This window comes from Trichosurus vulpecula, chromosome 6 (assembly GCF_011100635.1).
Source record: "Trichosurus vulpecula isolate mTriVul1 chromosome 6, mTriVul1.pri, whole genome shotgun sequence".
Taxonomy (NCBI): domain Eukaryota; kingdom Metazoa; phylum Chordata; class Mammalia; order Diprotodontia; family Phalangeridae; genus Trichosurus; species Trichosurus vulpecula.
Window position 1 is genome coordinate 46,746,373 of NC_050578.1, and position 18,552 is coordinate 46,764,924.

General features: G+C 39.9%; 1 protein-coding gene across 2 annotated transcripts in view; it reads left to right on the forward strand.

Moving 5' to 3' along the window:
• ELOVL6 (ELOVL fatty acid elongase 6) overlaps positions 1-18,064 on the forward strand; it is a 158,788-nt gene extending 140,724 nt beyond the window's left edge. For both annotated transcript variants that reach the window (XM_036763176.1, XM_036763175.1), the window contains 2 exons: positions 3,838-3,989; positions 12,409-18,064. In XM_036763176.1, the coding sequence (XP_036619071.1) occupies positions 3,838-3,989; positions 12,409-12,833 (577 nt within the window). In that variant the 3' untranslated portion in view covers positions 12,834-18,064. The remainder of the gene's footprint in view (positions 1-3,837; positions 3,990-12,408) is intronic.
• The last annotated feature ends 488 nt before the right edge of the window (positions 18,065-18,552 follow it).

Consider the following 18,552-nt stretch of genomic DNA (forward strand, 5'->3'; position numbering starts at 1 on the left):
AATGTTGTGGTTCTATGATATTGAAAAAGTCTAATGATATATGTGGTGCCCCACACGCATGATCGCCTTCCTCTGCAAAGAAGGGTCAAGGAACATATCTTTTCATATCTCCTCTTTGAGGCCAAGCTTGGTCATGTTAATTTCCCAGTTTTGGTTTTGTTTTGTTTTGTTGTTGCTCTTTCCAGTTACATTGTGTATATTATTTTCCCAGCTCCACTTCCTTCACTTTCCTTCACTTTTCATCTGTCCATATAAATCTTTCTATGCTCCTCTGCATTTACTGTATTTATCATTTTTAAAACATGGTCTATGCTATTCACGATATTCTATGATATTCATGTCTATGATATTCATCTACTATAATTTATTTGGCCATTTGCTTAATCAATGGGTATCTTTTTTGAAAATTTCTTTAGTTTTTACATCTGTGCACTCTTTCTCTCTCCTCTTCTCTTCTTCTCCCTCTCCCCTTCCCTATCACCCTGTCCCTTCTCCAGGGTCACTTAAGAGTCAGACCGTTAGCATGAAGTCATTAATCTTTGTCTCTGACCTCCTTAAGCAGCCTGGTGGTTCCTCTGCTTCCAAGGGCTCAACATATTGGTACAAGACTGTTGAAGCTCAGAAACCCTGACCTCAAGTGATCCACCAGCCTCAATCTTCCTAGTAACAGGGACCACCATGCCCAGCACCTTTGTTTCCACATTAATCCCTCTCCCTCCTTTATGACAAAAAGGATATAAAAAGAACAAGGGGGAAGAAAAGAATATACCGAAACCAGCGAGCATATCAACTAAGCATGATAGTATATGCAATTAAAACCTTTCTTATAACAAAGAAAAAGGGTTAAGCAAAATAAATTGATATAATACCTATCACTAACCACAGGTACCAAACTCTATGACTTTTTAATCTACCATCTCTCCATTGTGAAGTGGTAATGTGTTTCACAAAAATACAATGACTCCAATAAAATATAAATGAGTTCTCTGGATCCAAGATTAGATATGTCTACTCTGAGTTCTGATGTCTCTTAATGGTGTTTTCCTTTAAACTATTACGGTTATCATGCATGTTGTACTCCTGTTTTTTTTTTTTATCCTATGTCAGCTCATTCATGTCTTCCTGTTTTTCTCTAAATTTCCCATTCCTCTTAATAATTTTTCTTCATAACTTATTTCTGTATGACATAGTCATTTCTGGAGAAAAAAACAACCTCTCCCCTCAAAAAATCCTTCCCCCATCTAATCGGACCCTTCTTTATGACAATGAAAAGCAGAAACATCCAAGAGAGTGACGACATCTGACCATGTATTGTTTGTCTTAGTGGGACCTCTTTTCTCTGCTACATGGAAGGAGAAAGGTTTCTTTATCTTTTCTCTGAAGCTTTCATTGTTTTTTTTTTTCAGTTTCTTCAGTTTTCATTTATATTTTGTTGTAGTCGTATCTTTGTCATTCTTACACTATAACAACATCCTGTAACATTCAGATGCCACAATTGAACCAGCTATTCCCCCAGTCAATGGGTATCCATTTCCTTATAGTTCCAATTTAATAGCTAATGATCAGTTCTCTTTTCTGGTGCTGGTTAGAACAACAGATGAGAAACTGCATAGTCTAATGGATAGAGAGCCAGCCTTGAAGCCAGGAGCGTCTGGAAAAGCTACCTCTGACATATATTGGCTGTGTGACCATGGACAAGCCCTTTAACCCTCAGGGCTCTTGGCAACTCTCTAAGACTCGTAGTTACAGAAAAAGTGTCAGCCTACCTTGTGAGCTTTCTTCCCTGTGTCAGTTTTTTAAAAACCTCACTGGTATAGACCCTATCTTTAAAGTGGCAGGGTATTTTAAAATGATTAGAGTCCTGCTTTTACTAAGAAGTTAGAATAATCTGGAGGGTCCTGAAGTCAGAGTACTTAGGTTTGAGTCTGGGTACCAGTACTTAACTGTGTGATTTTTGGAGTTCACCTCTGAATCTCAGTAGTATTCACATTACCTTCCTCATAGGGCTGTTCATTAGGAGAGTGCTTCCTAAACTGTAGAATGATTATTTGTAAGTATGTGCTGATCTTATTCTCCAACAGACATTTTCGTAAGATGCTTACAAGACACCAAAGCAAAAGATTCTATGCATAGGAGTTTCCATCTTAATTGTACTGCAGTAATTAACACATAGGCCATCATTTATTGTGCTGAGAAGCAGCTAGGTGACTCAGTGAATAGAACACTGGATCAGGAGTCAGGAAACCCTGAGTTCAAATCCAGCCTCAGACACTTAGGTAGCTGTGTGTCCTGGGCAAGTCACTTAACTTCTCTCTACCTCAGTTTCCTTTATCTGTAAAATGGGGATGATAATAGCACCTACCTCTCAGGGTTGTTGGAGGATCAAATGAGATAATATTTGTAAAGCTCTTAGCACGATGCCTGGCACATAATAGAGGTGTTTAATAAATGGCTATTCCCTTCCCTCATGATCTCCAGAAAGCTGAGCATATACTGGTTAGAACTGAAATTGAGAAAAAAGAAAAAAAAAAACCAAGCTTCATTCCCCAAGTAGGCATCCATCCGGCTGGCTGTGCAATTCAGCAGTTGTTCCCTGGGGCTTTTAATGTTCTAGAATGCCAACTGATGTTGTTCCCTGGACAGACTGCTGTGGTCAGCAGTAGCAGTGTTCACTTGAACATCTTCAAATGATTCTAGCAGCAAGAAGAGGACTAATTAGCCAGGCAAGGTCTGGCATCTCCTTTTGGCACATCATTTCTCAGCCCGATGACAAGCTGGCTCCCGATGGCACAGCATGACCCAAATGCTGCCATCACCCCAAGTGCTGAGAAGACTTCTCTAGGCATTTAGGCAGCAACAGCTCCCCAGGCAAATTGATTTCTATTGCTAACTGTTTCAGCACACAAACTTTTGGGGGGTTTTTTTCGCCGAGACTTGATGCACCTTGAATGTGTTTTTAAGTCCTGGAAGGTAGTTCTTCCAACCCTCAAGTCCTTTCCTGCTTTGAGATGCACCAGTAGGCCAACTCATGTTACTAAATATTTTCTTTTTCCTCAATCAATCAGTCAGTCAGCAAGCAGACTCAGGCACATAAAAGGCAAAAGTAAAACAGTCCCTGCCTTCAAGGAGCTTACATTCTAGCCAGGGAAGACAAAATGTCCATATCTAGATAGATACAAAAAACAGATAAGATCAACTGAGCAAAATCAAGAAGCCTCACATAGGAGATGATACTTAAAAGAGATTATGCATTCTCAGAGGCAGAGGTGAGGAAAGAGATCGTTTCAGGCATGCGGATCTTTCCATGCCGGTGCAAAGACACAGGAGAAGGGGATGGAGGGCCAGGGATGGAGGGCCAGGGACCGAGATCAGAATTATCAAATGTGATCATTTCGGTAAAGTGCTTGGCATGTCTTAAAGTACTATTAACATTGCTAGCTATTCGTGTTAGCAGTTACTTAATTACAGGGTAAAAGGCAACCTCTGACAGCTTGCAATTGCAAGTACTGAGTAACTATAGGTTGATAAGTCAGTCAAAAGTCCTCTTGAGTTCAAGTCTGGTCCTGGCTATTATTTCTTGAGAAACCAATATAACTTCAATGCATGATCTCTCAGAGGCATACAGAAGGTTCTGTATGCTCTTCAAAAATAGAACTGGGAACTCATTTGTGAAGGACTTTGAGATTCTCCTCCCAAGGCTTGGGGCACGTCACGTACCGTGGTCCCGCTATCATTGGCTGGTTTTTCAAGTGGTGCTATGCTTTGGTATATATGATTGTTGTAAGAAAGAAATCATAATTGTAGAACTGTGTTTTTTTTTCTCTTTTTATTATGAAGTATATTCGGTGCTCTTCGAACTGGTGCTTATATGGTGTACATTTTGATGACCAAAGGCCTGAAGCAATCAGTTTGTGATCAGAGTTTTTACAATGGACCTGTCAGCAAATTTTGGGCTTATGCATTTGTATTAAGCAAAGCACCTGAACTTGGTAAGTACTTCTCTTTCTCTCTCTTCCTCTCCCTCCCTCCCTCCCTCCCTCTCTCTCTTTCTCTCTCTCTCTCTCTCTCTCTCTCTCTCTCTCTCTCTCTCCCTCTCTCCCTCTCTCTCTCTCTCTCTTTTCCTCCCTGCCTCCCTCCCTCCCTCCCCCTCTCCTCCTGCTTTTGTCTACCCATCTACCACACTCTTTCTCTGGACAATTGCATATCATTATGTCTTTAAAGCAAAAGTGTTTACGTGGAACATATGCAAAATTCACAGGTACATATGCAGAATTCAGAAACATTATTGTGTAGTGATTGGAACAATGGCCTCCAGATCAAGGGGAGCTGGGCTCAAGTCTTGCCCCTGACACATACAAGCTGTGTGACCCTGGACAAGTAACTTCTAAGTATTCCCAGCCAACTCTCTCAGACTGTAAATTTCAGAGAAGGTACTGACCCAGATTGGTAAAATGAGTTTCCTCAATGGAAGTCTTCTATACCAATGGTGTCAAGCTCAAATGGAAGTGAGGGCCACTAAACAGTACATAAGGATCTCAGCAGGCCTCACGTTGACTTAGAAAACTATACGTTTATATATTTCTTTTTAAATTATTATACCAACACATTAAAATCAGATAAGAACTACATTTTGATCTGGTTTGGGCCCCTCTTGCAAGTGTTGTGGATCACAGGCAACCCGCAGGCCATGGATTTGACAGTTCTGCCCTCTACCAATGAAATATCCTAGGTTAAGTCAAAAAGGATGCAGAATTTGATGCTGCAAAAAAAAAAATGTTTTGAGGGGCTTATAAAATATACAGCCTCTGCCCCCTGAGCGCCTTTAGCAGCTGTTCTAATATTAGAACAAGGAAAACATGAAAAACAAGCCTGTTTCCAAGACCCATATCCAAACATATTTTCATCTCAGGAGTTTTGATTCAGATTAGGGGATTAAGCTTTTCGTTTGGATACTCCTGTGTGCTCATTAACAAATGCTAAAGTTTGGTCTCTGGTGTGTTCGACTTTAGGCATCAAAAATCCAGGCCTTGGGTAAGAGGGGATAGTTTACTTTTTAGTTTACCTGATAAAAAGTACTAAATGACTTTGACATCCCCTCCAATTTTTTTTTTTTTTACTACTTTAATGTGTTGAGATGGCTGTTTAGCATTTAAACCAAGCAGGGGAAAATAAAATTCAGTAGATTTCAGATAGTTTGAGGTGACACAGTTATCCAACTTTGCATAGCTCTTCTACAAAGTAGAAAAGAAAAGTCAGTTGAATTCCAGCGAAAAGCTATCTAACTGATAGCTCAAAGCAAGGGAAGCAAAACTTAAATGAAGAGAATCTGGGGGCTTTCGTAGGCCACAAGCTCAGTAGGATTCAACATGCTGACATAGTAGCTTTCCCATAGTCGGATGATATGTTCCTTCAAAACACTGAAGCAGGCTCAGTCTGCATTTAAAGAAAATACCACATCCAGAAAAAGAGACGTGATAATCCCATTATATTCTATATGATAAGACTGTGTGTGGAATACTGTTTAGTTTCAGTATCCATTTATTCATTGGTGTCCAACTCTTCATGACTCCATTTGGGGTTTTCTTGGCAAAGATACCGGAGTGTTTTACCATGTCCTTCTCCAGCTCATTTTACAGGAAACTGAGACAAACAGGCATTAAGTGACTTGCCCAAGGTCACACAGTTAGTTTGAGTCCAGATTTGAACTCAGGAAGAGGAGTCTTCCTGACTCCAGGCCCAGCACTCTATCCACAGTGCCACCTAGCTGCACCACTTTTTAGTTTGGGAACCCGTATTTTAGGAACAGTGACCAAATCTTTCAAGGGAAGATGTTCAGGATAGCAAGGAGATTGGAAACCATGTCAGACAAGAAGCCAGCTGAGAAAACAAGCAGTCACTGTGCCGTAGTGGGAAGAGTTCAACTTGCATCTCTGTTAGTTACTAGCCAGGTGATCTTGGGTAAATAACTTAACCTCCCTAGGCCTGTTTCTTTATCTGTGAAATGAGGGGATTTGGAGGCAGAGGCAGTATATCCAGAAACGATTGTGATGGAAAATCTTAACTGCAATAATAAAATTACACACACACCCACCACAAAGAGAGGCCACATTAGACTTCTCTATCTTTCTAATTATATACTAGATAACCTGTTAGTGGAGCCGGGTGGTGTGCCTAGATAGGGCACCTAGACTTCATCTTCCTAAGTTCAAATCTGGTCTCAGACACTTAGCAGCTATGTGACCCTGGGCAGGTCTCTTAACCCTGTTTGCCTCAGTTTCCTTATCTGTAAAATGAGCTGGAGAAGAAAATGGCAAACCATTCCAGTATCTTTGCCAAGAAAACCCCAAATGGGTCATGAAGAGTGGGACACAAGTGGAACAACTAAACAGCAGTACAGTCAAAGTAAAGTTTGGCGAAGTCGTCCCCCACCTTCCCCTTTCCTTCTTTCTACCACCATCACCCGGACTTGCCCTTCAGGATTATTTGGCAACATATTCCTCCTGCATTGATGAGCTAGTGCAGAGCTCGTAAATGAGAAGGTTTATTAAAAACTAGAAGCTGTAATCCACACAGAGGACTGATCATTAAAAGCCATATATAAAGCCCCGTGTAACATGGCAAGCGTTAGTCAATAGATGTCATTCATAGATATGTTCCAGTCTTTAAAAACAAATATGCAGAATGTCCCAAAAAAAATCTCAATGCTATTTAAACCTTACACCTTAAAACTGCACTATAACTTTTGGGAGACTGTGTATATCTGTGTGTTCAATGATTTCAGTTGTGTCCAACCCTTTTTGACTCCCTTTCGGGTTTTCTTGGCTAAGGTACTGGAGTGGTCAGGGATTCCCTCATTCCCAAGCTCTGCCAAAACTCACTTAGATCAATGCAGTAAGAACATGTTGGCCAAATAATTAATCCCTGAAGGGGACCCTGTGTGATGGTGGTGGAGGGGGACGATAAGCTAATGGGGAAGGCGGGGCGGGGAGAATGGAATGCCTTTGCCAAACTTTGCTTTGGTGGTGGTGGTGGTGGTAGTCATTTCAGTTATATCCGACTTCCAGTGACCCCATTTAGGGTTTTTCTGGTAGAGATGCTGCAGTGGTTTGCTATTTTCTCCAGCTCATTTTACAGATGAGGAAACTGAGGCAAACAGAGTTAAGTGACTTGCCCAGGGTCACACTGCCGGTAAGTGCCTGAGGCCAGATTTGAATTCAGGAAGATGAGTCTTCCTGACTCCAGAAGTGGTATCCTATCCACTTCACCACCTAGTTGTCTCTGCATATATATGTACACACACATATGTTAGAATAAATAGCCAGTATGAGGCAGCATGGCACATAATAGAGAGAGAGCTGACCTTGGAATGCGGGAGCTTGGATAGCTGACCCTGGACACTAAGCCACTTGACCTCTCTGTGCCCCCAAGCAATTCTCTAAGAATTTTTGCAGAAAAGATGCCAACCTCCATTGGCAAAGGGAGTTGCCTGCACAATGAAATCATAGCTCCAGCTTTCAAAGAGAGTCTATACAACATATACACATATATGCATGCACACACAATGCGCTGTATACAGTAGGTGTTTAATTGATCCGTTATATAGCTGTAAATGAGAAAACGGTCAGCCCCCTATCTATGATCCCATAAATGGTTGACATACCCGCAGTGCTTTAAGGCCTACAAGGGGTGTTACGTTATCATTCCATTTGCTCCTCAAGGCAGCTCTGAGATAACTGCTATAGATATCATTATCAATTCCATTTTACAGATAAAGCAGCCTAAGTTGAAAAGGTTAAATGTTTTGCCCATGGTTACATAACATATCTTTGTATCAATGTGAATACATATATCTGTATGTATACATATGTGTATATATAAAGATATAGGAAAGGAATCTCATTGATACTGCAGTCAGAGGACCCAGGTTCAAATCCCGCTTCTGATATTTCTTGCCTATATGACCTATATTACCATTAACTCAGTTTCCCATTCGTTTAAAAAAAATGGGACAGAATTGGATTACATGATCTCTGACGCCCTGGCTCTAAGTCTGTGAATACGCATACACATGTATGTGGTCTGCTAAGACTACTAAGGGATACATCGGCCAAATGACAACGTGCGTGCTAGTCCTCAGCTCAGCATTTCATTGGTTAGTGGGTACAAAAATATATGTTGGTCCTCAACGATAATCTGATGTCACATTAGGAAAGGAGGTAAGGTTCCAGAGACCACATCATCTGACCAAATTTGGTAACAACTAAACAGCACCAGCCTTGCTATTCACTGCAAAATGTTCCCTTCCTGCTCCCCTTCCCCCTCACATCGCCATGTGCAGAGTCACCATAGGCTCTTGTCTCCATTTAAATCCAAAGTTCAGCCCTGCCTGTAGGTTCTTAATTCCCCAAGGTAACGCTTCACTCAGATCTGTTTCTCAGGGGCAGTCATAGTGGGCACAGAGGTTTGCTGCATTATATGATTAGGTGACAGATGTCCTCACAGTTAAATGACAGTGTTGAAGTGCGTTCCATGTACTTTATCTGAACACAAGAAGGCTTGTATACAGTGATACTACAAAGAGTCACATATTGTCATGAGCTTCACATTTGTTATTTACATTAGGGTTGGAAGGTTTTAATTGTACTGGGAGCCTATTAAGATTCTTCCCAGGTACTTAGAGGGATAGGATAGTAGAGAAAAAAGCTGCAAAATCTAGAGTACAGGCCTGGATCAAATCCTGCCTTTGCTGTTTACTGTCTATAGGACCTGATCTCTGACAAATCATTTCATCCCTCTGGAACTTCATTGAAAATGAAGGGAAAAGACTAGATGTTGTCTAAGGCCTCTCAGCTCTAAATTTTGTTATTATCAATAATACACAAAGATTTTGTTGGGTATGTTATAGTGTAATAGCTTGCAATCTTTTTGGCCTTAGGATCCCTTGGCACTCTTGAAAATTATTGAGGACACCAGGACCTTTTGTTTATGTGGGTTGTCTCTATCAATATTTAATGTATTAAAGGTTAAAATAGATAACTTTAAAATATTTATTCATTCATTTAAAAATAAAAACAAAGTGCTAACATATTTTAAGGAATATTAATTATATTTTTCAAAACAAAAATAGTGAGAAGAGTAGCACTGATTTAGTTTTTTTCTTTTGTGAATATCTTTAATATTGTCTGGCATAATAGAAGACCACTGGATTCTCCTCTCTGCTTCTGCGTCCAATCTGTCATAATAGGTTGTTTTGCTTGAAGTCTATGAAGGTAATCCAGCCTTTCACAGATCTGTAGTTAGAAAAGAGAAGAGTATTTTAATAGACAAATAACATCTTAGCATTTTCATGAAAAGAACTTTGATTTTCTAGAACCCTTGAAAGAACCTTGGGGAACCTCAGAGCATACTTTGAGGACTGGTATTTTTGTGTACAGGTTAGACAAGATGGCGGCTAAGAGTACCTTACAATTCTCAAATTCTAAAATTCTTTGATGTCCTTCCAGATGCAAATTGGTGATTCAAAAATGGAGGAGGGAAGGGAACTGGTTGTGTTACAGAAAATAAAATATTATTCCTGGGATCATAGATTTTAGAGATATAGGGAACCAGTAGAGGTCATTGTGTCCAGCCTCCTTGTTTTATGGAAAAGGTAGGCAATAAATGGCAGAGCCAGGTTTCCAAATCCCTTTCTACTGTACCATGCTGTTCATAAGACCCCAGGCCTATCTTCTTAGAGATAGTTAAATTAATTTTCTGTGCTGATTTCCTTTTGTCAACTTTTAGACTCTCCTTTTTAACAAAGTTTCCCAATTTAGGTTACTTGGGATAGTTATTCTTTTTAGATCTTCAAAGGGTAGTCTTTTACTTAACCTAAGAGTCTGTGCCCACTTTATAAGCTGCCTTGTTTCTTTCATTTAGAAAGATCATTGATTTAGAAGGGGGAAAAAAAAGAATTCAGCCACTGTCCCTCATTCTAGGACTACACATTACCCCCAAAAGCCCGTGTGCCTGAACCTTTTACTAAATATCTTTCATAGCAAGAAAAGCTTTCTCTTTCAGCCATAAAACAGTGAGCTCATTTCCATGAATCACAAGGTTATAGTTTATCAGAACAAGTGAGAGGAAGAGAGCCACTAACCTAGTTTTTGTGTATCCAGATCTGCCAGTTGCCTAACTGTTTGAATTGCAATACAAATATGCTGAGACTAAGTTTTGTGAAAACTTGGAAACATCCGTTGTGAGTGAGACCATCGCTCAAAGTTGAGTTCACCATTGTTTTTTTAAAACTCTGATTCAGCTTTGCTCTAGCCAGTTTTGCCCATGGAAGCTTGACGGTCCGTGAGCACAGAAAGTAAGGGCCTCTGTTTCCCTTGCATTAAAGCAGATAAAGTTTGGATTTCCAAGGGCTTGCACCACGGAAGCTGCCGAACGTGTCTAAGTTTCTCAGGGACAATGATGGCAAGACATACAGTATTGTAGGAGCGACAGCAATAAAAGTAGTAGTAACAACCATCATAACAACATCTGAACATAGAGGTCAAACCTAAGTTGGATTTTCTCTCGCAGTCACGATTCATGTAGAACTTTCTGATTCTACAAATACTATACTTTCGTTCTACCATTCTTAACACTACTCACAGTATGGGCTATACTCCTAAATGCTCTTATAGGGTTTCCCTTCAAAGAGATTTTCTTGATCTGATGTGATGTGTACCTGTGTATTAATTTTTGAATTTCTCTTTGACAGAGATGATACTCTCTGGAACAAAAGACTTTATGATCGTGGAATTTCTATCTTTTTTTACATTTATATTTTTATCTTTATTATTATTATAGATATAATAGATATATTATAGATATAAATATAGATATTATAGCTATAATAATAGATGCAGATATAGATATGATATATACTATTAAATATATTGTTAATATCTTTTTTTTCATAAATATATGGTGCCAAAATCCCACACCTAATTTCGCATAAAATTAAAGCCAGAAGCTGGAAGGAATTTTTGATATAGAAAAGGAAACGAGTCCCACAGAAAGTCACGAGGCTAGGGTTGCTGATGGCTGAATCCAGAATTTTTGACTTCAAGCATAATTTTCATTTTACTATACCATAAAGTTTTCAAAGATTCACTTCAGATCTTAAGAGCCTTCCTGCTTAGAATATAATTTCTGTTTCTGAATTCTCTATAGCGGGAGCAATGGATTTTTTTCCTTGAGACACATATTGTTATGGGAACTGATTGAGGTTTCTTATGATGAAATCCCACAGGGCTAACATGCCACATTCCATCATATGACCACTTATCACTTCTGGGCAAATCATTGGATATTAGAGCTAGAAGATATTTTATAGATCATTTTAATTAAGCCCCCTCACTTTTCAAAATAAATTCACCTGTGTTTGGCAACCCCTTCCTTGGCAGTCAGCAGCTATATTCCTAGCATGAAGTCAGTGTTGAAGTGTGGAGCCTGGGCGGGAAGGAAGGCAGGGAGGGACAAAGGGAAGGAGGGAGAAGGGAAGGAAACAAAAGATTGATTAAGTACCTGCTCTGTGCCAGGGACTATGCTAAGCCTTTTACAGATCTTCTTTGATTCTCCCAACAGCCTGGGGAGATAAGTGCTATTCTTATCCACATTGTACAGCTGAAGAAACTGAGACAAGCAGAGGTTAAGGGACTTATCCATGGTCACACTGGATTTGAGGCCCAGGGTTCTATCCACCCTGCCACCTAGGCATGATGTCATAGGAAGGCCACTGAACTGGGAGTTTGAAGATCCAGATTGTGATCCTGGCTCTGACATTAACTTGCTGTACAAGCTAAGTCACCTTGGGCAAGTCATTAGTTTCTCTAAACATGTATCTTCATTGATAATGATGACAATATCTGTCATTTAGGTGGCGCTTTAAGATTTACAAAACATTTTACATGCGTTATGTCATTTTCTCCTCACAACCCGGTAACGTAGGTGTTACTATCCCTCCCGTTTGATAGATCGGGAAGCTGAGACTCAGAAGCTGTGACTGCCCAAGACCACACTGCTAGTAGGCAGTGGTGGGATTCAGCCGGTTCGCACCAGTTCAGTAGAACCAGAACTTAATTTTAGGTTGAGTTCAGCAAACAGGCTGTTAGCAGGGGCAGAACTAGGCTCAGTTCTGTGCAGAACCGGTTGTTAATTCATTTGAGTCCCACCACTGGAGGTAGGATCTGAACTCAAGACTTCCTGACTCCAAGTTCATCATTCTATCCACTGCACCACCTTGGACTAGATGACCTCTAAGATCCTCTCCAGGTTCAAAATAAATAGGGTTTTTATGTGTTCAAAGGAGGCTTCAGTTAAAACATAAAGCTGTACTCAACGCCAGTGCATTCATGTGTCCTTTTTTTTTTCTTTCAGGAGATACAATATTCATTATTCTTCGGAAACAGAAACTCATCTTCTTGCATTGGTATCACCACATCACCGTGCTGCTCTATTCCTGGTACTCTTATAAGGACATGGTTGCCGGAGGTGGTTGGTTCATGACCATGAACTATGGAGTGCACGCGGTAATGTACTCCTATTATGCCTTGCGGGCGGCGGGCTTCCGGGTCTCGCGGAAGTTCGCCATGTTCATCACCTTGTCCCAGATCATGCAGATGTTGATGGGTTGTGTAGTTAACTATCTGGTCTTCTCCTGGATGCAGCAAGACCAATGCTACTCTCACGTTCAGAACATCATCTGGTCCTCACTCATGTACCTCAGCTACTTTGTGCTCTTCTGTCATTTTTTCTTCGAGGCCTACATCGGCAAAATGAGGAAAATAAGGAAGGCTGAATAGTGTTGGAACTGAGAAGGAAGCCATAGCTCAGGGTCATCAAGAAAAAAAATAGACAAAAGAAAATGGCACAAGGAATCATATATATGGTGCAGCTAAAAATAATAATAATAATTAAAAACAAAACTTGGCAGCTTAGGGGTAACTAGGTTGATCTAACCCAGTAAGTTTATGATCCTTTTATGGTGAGGACTCACTGAGTTCAACTCCATCTCAAAGGACTGCTGTTGAGAGACACAATCCCTCTCATCAACTCTAGGAGAAAAAATGAAAGAAAGAAAGAAAGAAAAGGCAAATGAAGGTTATTAACAAATTTTATGAAAAAATATTTAATAAGTCATATTTCCCTAAGGACAGAAGACTTTTACTAAAAACGAAACAAAACAAAAAAACGTATTTCTATATCCTTTCTAATCTTTTTCGACATTAAACTTGAGCCAACAAGAAAAAGACAAAAATGGTGGAGGTGCAGAGGGTGTGCCTATAGAACCAGCGCTTTGGCAGAAATGAAAACCTTCCTTGGGAAAGGCTGGCAGTTTTAGGCTAAACGGAAAAGGCATCTAGAAGGTTTCTTGAAATGGCCATGAGCCACAACCTGATGAGTAAGAGAAAAGCCTGATGTTTCCCACTGATATCTATAAATTGTGTGCAGCCCTTTGGCTAGTGAGTATGCAAAAACTGGCTGGGGCATGATACTTTGGCCAGGTTTTTCAAATGAGGAACAAAACATGACTGCCGAGTTCCAAATGAGAGAGAATATGTCCAAGTGCGTTTCTGGTGGAAGTCCAGTGATTTCTATTATTGCATAGGATAAAAGAGATTCATCTTTATCCTCTTACCTGAGACTTTAAAAAAAAAAGAACCTTGGGAGGGGAGGAGGAAAGGGACTAAAAAAGAAGAAGAAGAAGGCAAAAACTACAACCAAATAATATCAAAAATTAATCCTACTGACTAGACAATATTCAGTTCCACTGAGGGAGGGGCAGGAGAGAGGGATTCTGGGAAAGAGGAAGACAAGCTAAAACAAGATTCCATAGATACAGGCAATATGTATATTCCTCTCTATATATACACATACTCGTGCACACACACACAGACACGCACACACAGCTTTCGATGTAAAAACCTGTGAGGCAGTACACATTTTATATTTTTTGTGACTTTCAAGAAAAATAAGTAACTGCGAATTATGTGCAGTATTAACACTGTGTTTCTGCACCTGCCACACCTGCCTTTCCAGCAGGGTAGAGGTGTTTAAAGTGCCCTCTTCTGGTCAAGTGGAGCGAATGCAAGGGAACCAATTTGGCCATGACCCTTGAAAATCCAAGGCCCCTGAAGACTTACTTAACCGCTCAAGTTTTGAAACCATTTAAAACAACAATGGCCCATTGACCCCATACAAGTTAGCTTCAGAAGTCAAACAAGGTCATTCACTCTGGAACTCAGAATCAATTCTTAAGAGCCATATTCTTTAAAGGCAAAGTTAGATTACATTCTCTGTGATATTTCAGTCCTTTACAAGCCAAATAAATGTGTATAAGATCTTAGTATTTCAAAGAAGCAATCATGTAAAGTCCTTGTTTCATGTGATACCGTAGTACTCTAAACTGTATCAGTCAAGTAGCTTAAAAATTAGAAGAATTAGATAAACAGATTAGGGCTGCTAATCTACATAGGCTATACACATCTGACCACACATACATATGCACACTGTGTGGGTTACACAGAACTGAACTGCAAAGCCCAACTGAGTAGACACACTTTTTTTCTGGCTATTAGAAAAGATTGTCATTTATCTTTCTTGCTTTATTTGAGAGTGTACAGTACAAGGGATTTTTTCAAATTATTTTTGTATTAATTTAGCTTTAATTGTGCTGTCATTCATGAAATGGAGCTGCTCTGGTTTTCTGTCGAAGATGACAAGGGCTTTTTGTGTGTGTGTGTGTGTGTGTGTGTGTGGAATTAAAAAAAAAAGAATAAAGTTACATTCCATTCGGTGTGAATGGTTTTTACCAATTAACAAGGAGTCCTTGTGAACAAAGTTATAAGAATATGGGGCTAGGGAGTGTTACCTTTGTGTATTTTGAGTATTCTATGATGTCTCGGCATCACTGGCACATGTAAAAAACAGTAGCTAGACGAACGCGATGTTTGTTTATGTGAGCTGAAATGATAGAATTGTAATGGGGAAAAATAGATTTTTATAAAATATGAGCAGTGTTATCTTCAGCTTTGGGAGTTATTAAACATTGTGCAATAAGCCCCCCCCCCAAAAAAAGCAACAATAACTTAATATGGGCAAATTAATGAAAAGAAGGGTGTGCAGGGGAGAGGGTGCAAAATGAAAACTGACTTTGCATTGATTGAAGGACTGACGAGCACCTCTCCTTGTTGCCAAATATATGCGTAATTCCATGTCTTATATCACTAATTATTTGATCCTAGGTCAAAATCAGTAAAAGGTTAGGTTTCCAGGCTGGCGTTTCCTAGATCTTTTATTAGGGTGTGGAGTAGCATTCATATTCATTTGAAATTATTTTGAATTTTTTGTTTATTCCACGTCCAACAAATGGGCTACATATCTTGAAGCAGATCACCAATTTTTGGCATCAAAAACAAACCACTTACTTTTGATGAAATTCCAATACTCCAGGTTCCATCGTTTCATATGGTAGTGCAATATTTTACAATGTGGTTAACTGGATTATACAATCCATAAGAAAATCCCCCAAACCTACCAGAGAATTGACTGCCATCTTGATCATTCTGCTCCCAGTTGACATTCCAGAAAGCCTCGGGTAGGCGTGTTTTTCTAGATGCCCCACTATGCTGCAATAGATTCTATTGAAGTTTTTTCATTGCATTCTAGTCTGATAACCCAGTATGAAGGAAGCATCCCTAGAGGAAGAAACATAGACTGCTGTCCCAGGAAAGCCCAATGTTCAAATTATTGAACATCATCTGAAGCCAACAAGGCTCTGGAAAAAGTTTCAACTGAATGATTTGTTCTCTTAAGAGTAGAGAAAAATGGCTCCTACAGATGTTTGCTTCCAGTGTCAAGTCTGTATCAACAAGGTCACACGGAATTGAGCTAGTTATTCCAATAATTCCATTACCCCAAACACTTTTTTTTGCCTTATCTAGATTTTTAATGGGGGAGAATTCCCTTTTCCCCCTCCCTCTACAGGGAGAGGGAATGGAGGAGAAAAGGAAAGAAAGATCAGAATTACCTAAATATCTCAATTCTGCACTTCACTTGGTTAGGGTAGATTTTGACCAAGAGTTAGATACTTGATTAGAGGAGAATCTCCTGGGATCGAATGTAAAAATTACTATTTTTCTAGGAGAACACTTTCAGGGAATGAACCAATAGAGTTTCACTAAGAAATTAGATGGATCTCTGTGACAAGATAAAACCCTATTTATTACACAAAGGGAGCAAAGGTACTAGAAGAGTCGTTCACACCGTAGAAGAAATAATCTCACAGTCTGATCCTTTGTCCCAGGCTACTAAATTAACAAGATAAAACCCAGTGGACAGAGGGCTACTTATCTCTTTCTGGCCAGAGACCAGAGGTGTATCACAGGTCAACCACAAAGTAAATGTAAGCATTCTTTCCCTATCCAATTAACCAGTCCACTTCCAGAGAATTAGTTGGCTCGCTTGTGAGGTGATCTTAATCAGCCATTCATTCAGCTTGCTGAAAAGATTAAATAGTGCCAGAGCAGTAGAGACATGACCCAAGTCTTCCTTTCCCACTTGAGAGCTTTCTTCCTGTGGCATAGAGATATTGGGACACCATCTCACTGAAGAGATCTCGACCTTCTTGAGAATTCTTATTTCAGAATGCCTTGGTGACAACTTGTAGCTTTTCAATGAGGGAGGGGAGAAATGACTTCTCAGCTTTCTTTCTGTTTGTGATGCTGAATACGATTGCCGTTTTGGACCAAATAGTACTGCCTACATTAATGCTGTGAGCCACTTACTGTCTGCAGCCTTAACCTAGAGGCCATCCATCTGCTCTTTAGAATTTATTTTGCTTTTCCAAAGAAGCTGGACTCTTGTGCTTCAGGCCAAAATGTCAGTTTAAAAGCAAGACCAATTAAGAGCTGGCCATTCTGGACCTCCCCATGTTTGGGAACTTAAGATAAGGGCTGAGAATGTGAACAAAATTCTTTATACGTGGCAGACAATCAGCACTGAAGTCTTTCTAAGTGGAGGCCAGGGACTGTAGGGGAATGGAAGCATCAAAGCAGACAAAATGTTTTCTTTCAGGCCATTACCGGAGATGCCACTTGTAACAGACTCCAAATGATCAGTGCAATTGGGGCATAAGGTAGAACTCATAGGTAAGATGGTAAGATGATGTGCATCCATACAAAGGCTGGTGAGGGACCACAAGCCCAGTGTGATTTCACCATAATGCTTTCCTCTTATCCTTATGCCTTTCAATGCTCAAGGTTCATGGAGAAGAATAAAATTAAAAATCCAGGTTTCTTGTTTCTCTTTTCTCCCTGTCATATTCATTAATGGGATGGTATAATTTAGACCATGTATTCTCCAATCAAGGAAAGCCAAGCAGATACAATGGAAGTACATTTGTAATGTGTGTTTGGGGAGGCATCAGTAACAAAGTCGACAGTTTGTAAAATCGTCTTACTGGGCCAAGGCTCAGGAGTAGGAAGATAAGCCTCCCTATGTTATAGTTATAAATATAAATCCAAATCCGTGGTATCAGGGACCACGTTGTAGTGGGCTTCTCCTGAAGTATCATTCAAAGAAATTGGTCATTTAAATGTGATAGCAGACTAAGCTGGCTAGGGCTAGGGAGTGGGTCCACACTAGCAGGCTGATACCTATAATAAATTGTTTTCCCCCTTCTTTGTGTCACTTTGGCCTTTCCCTAGTAGATAAAAAGTGGGGTAACCCTAATTAATGAAAAGCTGAAGGGCCTTAGCAAGAGGTCCTACTCTTTCTTAGGCTCTGTCTGCTTCATATGGGCCAGGCTGTCACGGGATGCTTCCAGCTGCTTTCTTGTAAACCACTGGAAGACAGGCCTTTAGGAAGTCTGTAATCAATACTCGGCCATCCATGTAAGCCTAATGGAACAAACCAGAGCGATGTTAGGATTGTTACCATTTTCAAGTGCATATTTCATGACATAAAAGAACTATTTTTTTCTGGTGTATTAATATTCAGAATAAAATCATAACTTTTGATTTAAAATGAAAAACATTTCTGTGGTTTCCTTTTCTTCCGTTATACATACCAACTCAAAGGACGATCAAGCATTAAGCTGGCAGTCACTCAGTGTTGACATTCACATCCCTTAACCTCCCTAGGACAAACAAGCGTAAATAAACTACCCAGAGTATCCCAGCCCTTCATGAGGTGTACTGCATTATGGGAATCCCAGAAACAAATTCTAAGTGACAGCTGATCCTAAGACCTGGAAAAGCACTAGGTGGATTGTGCTGCATAACTTACACTGCCAAAAACGTTTCGTCTTTTTGGTGTTGGAATTATTTATTCCAACTCTTTTTGTCCTAAGTGTACATTTTGTATGTGTGTAAGGTATCATAGAGATGTGTATAGAGCTTTATTCAGACTCAAAACTCAGATTTTTTTAAAACACACACTAGCTGTGTGACCCTGATCAATCCTATTTGCCTCATTTCCTTATCTGTAAAATGAACAGGAGAAGGAGATGGCAAACTGCTG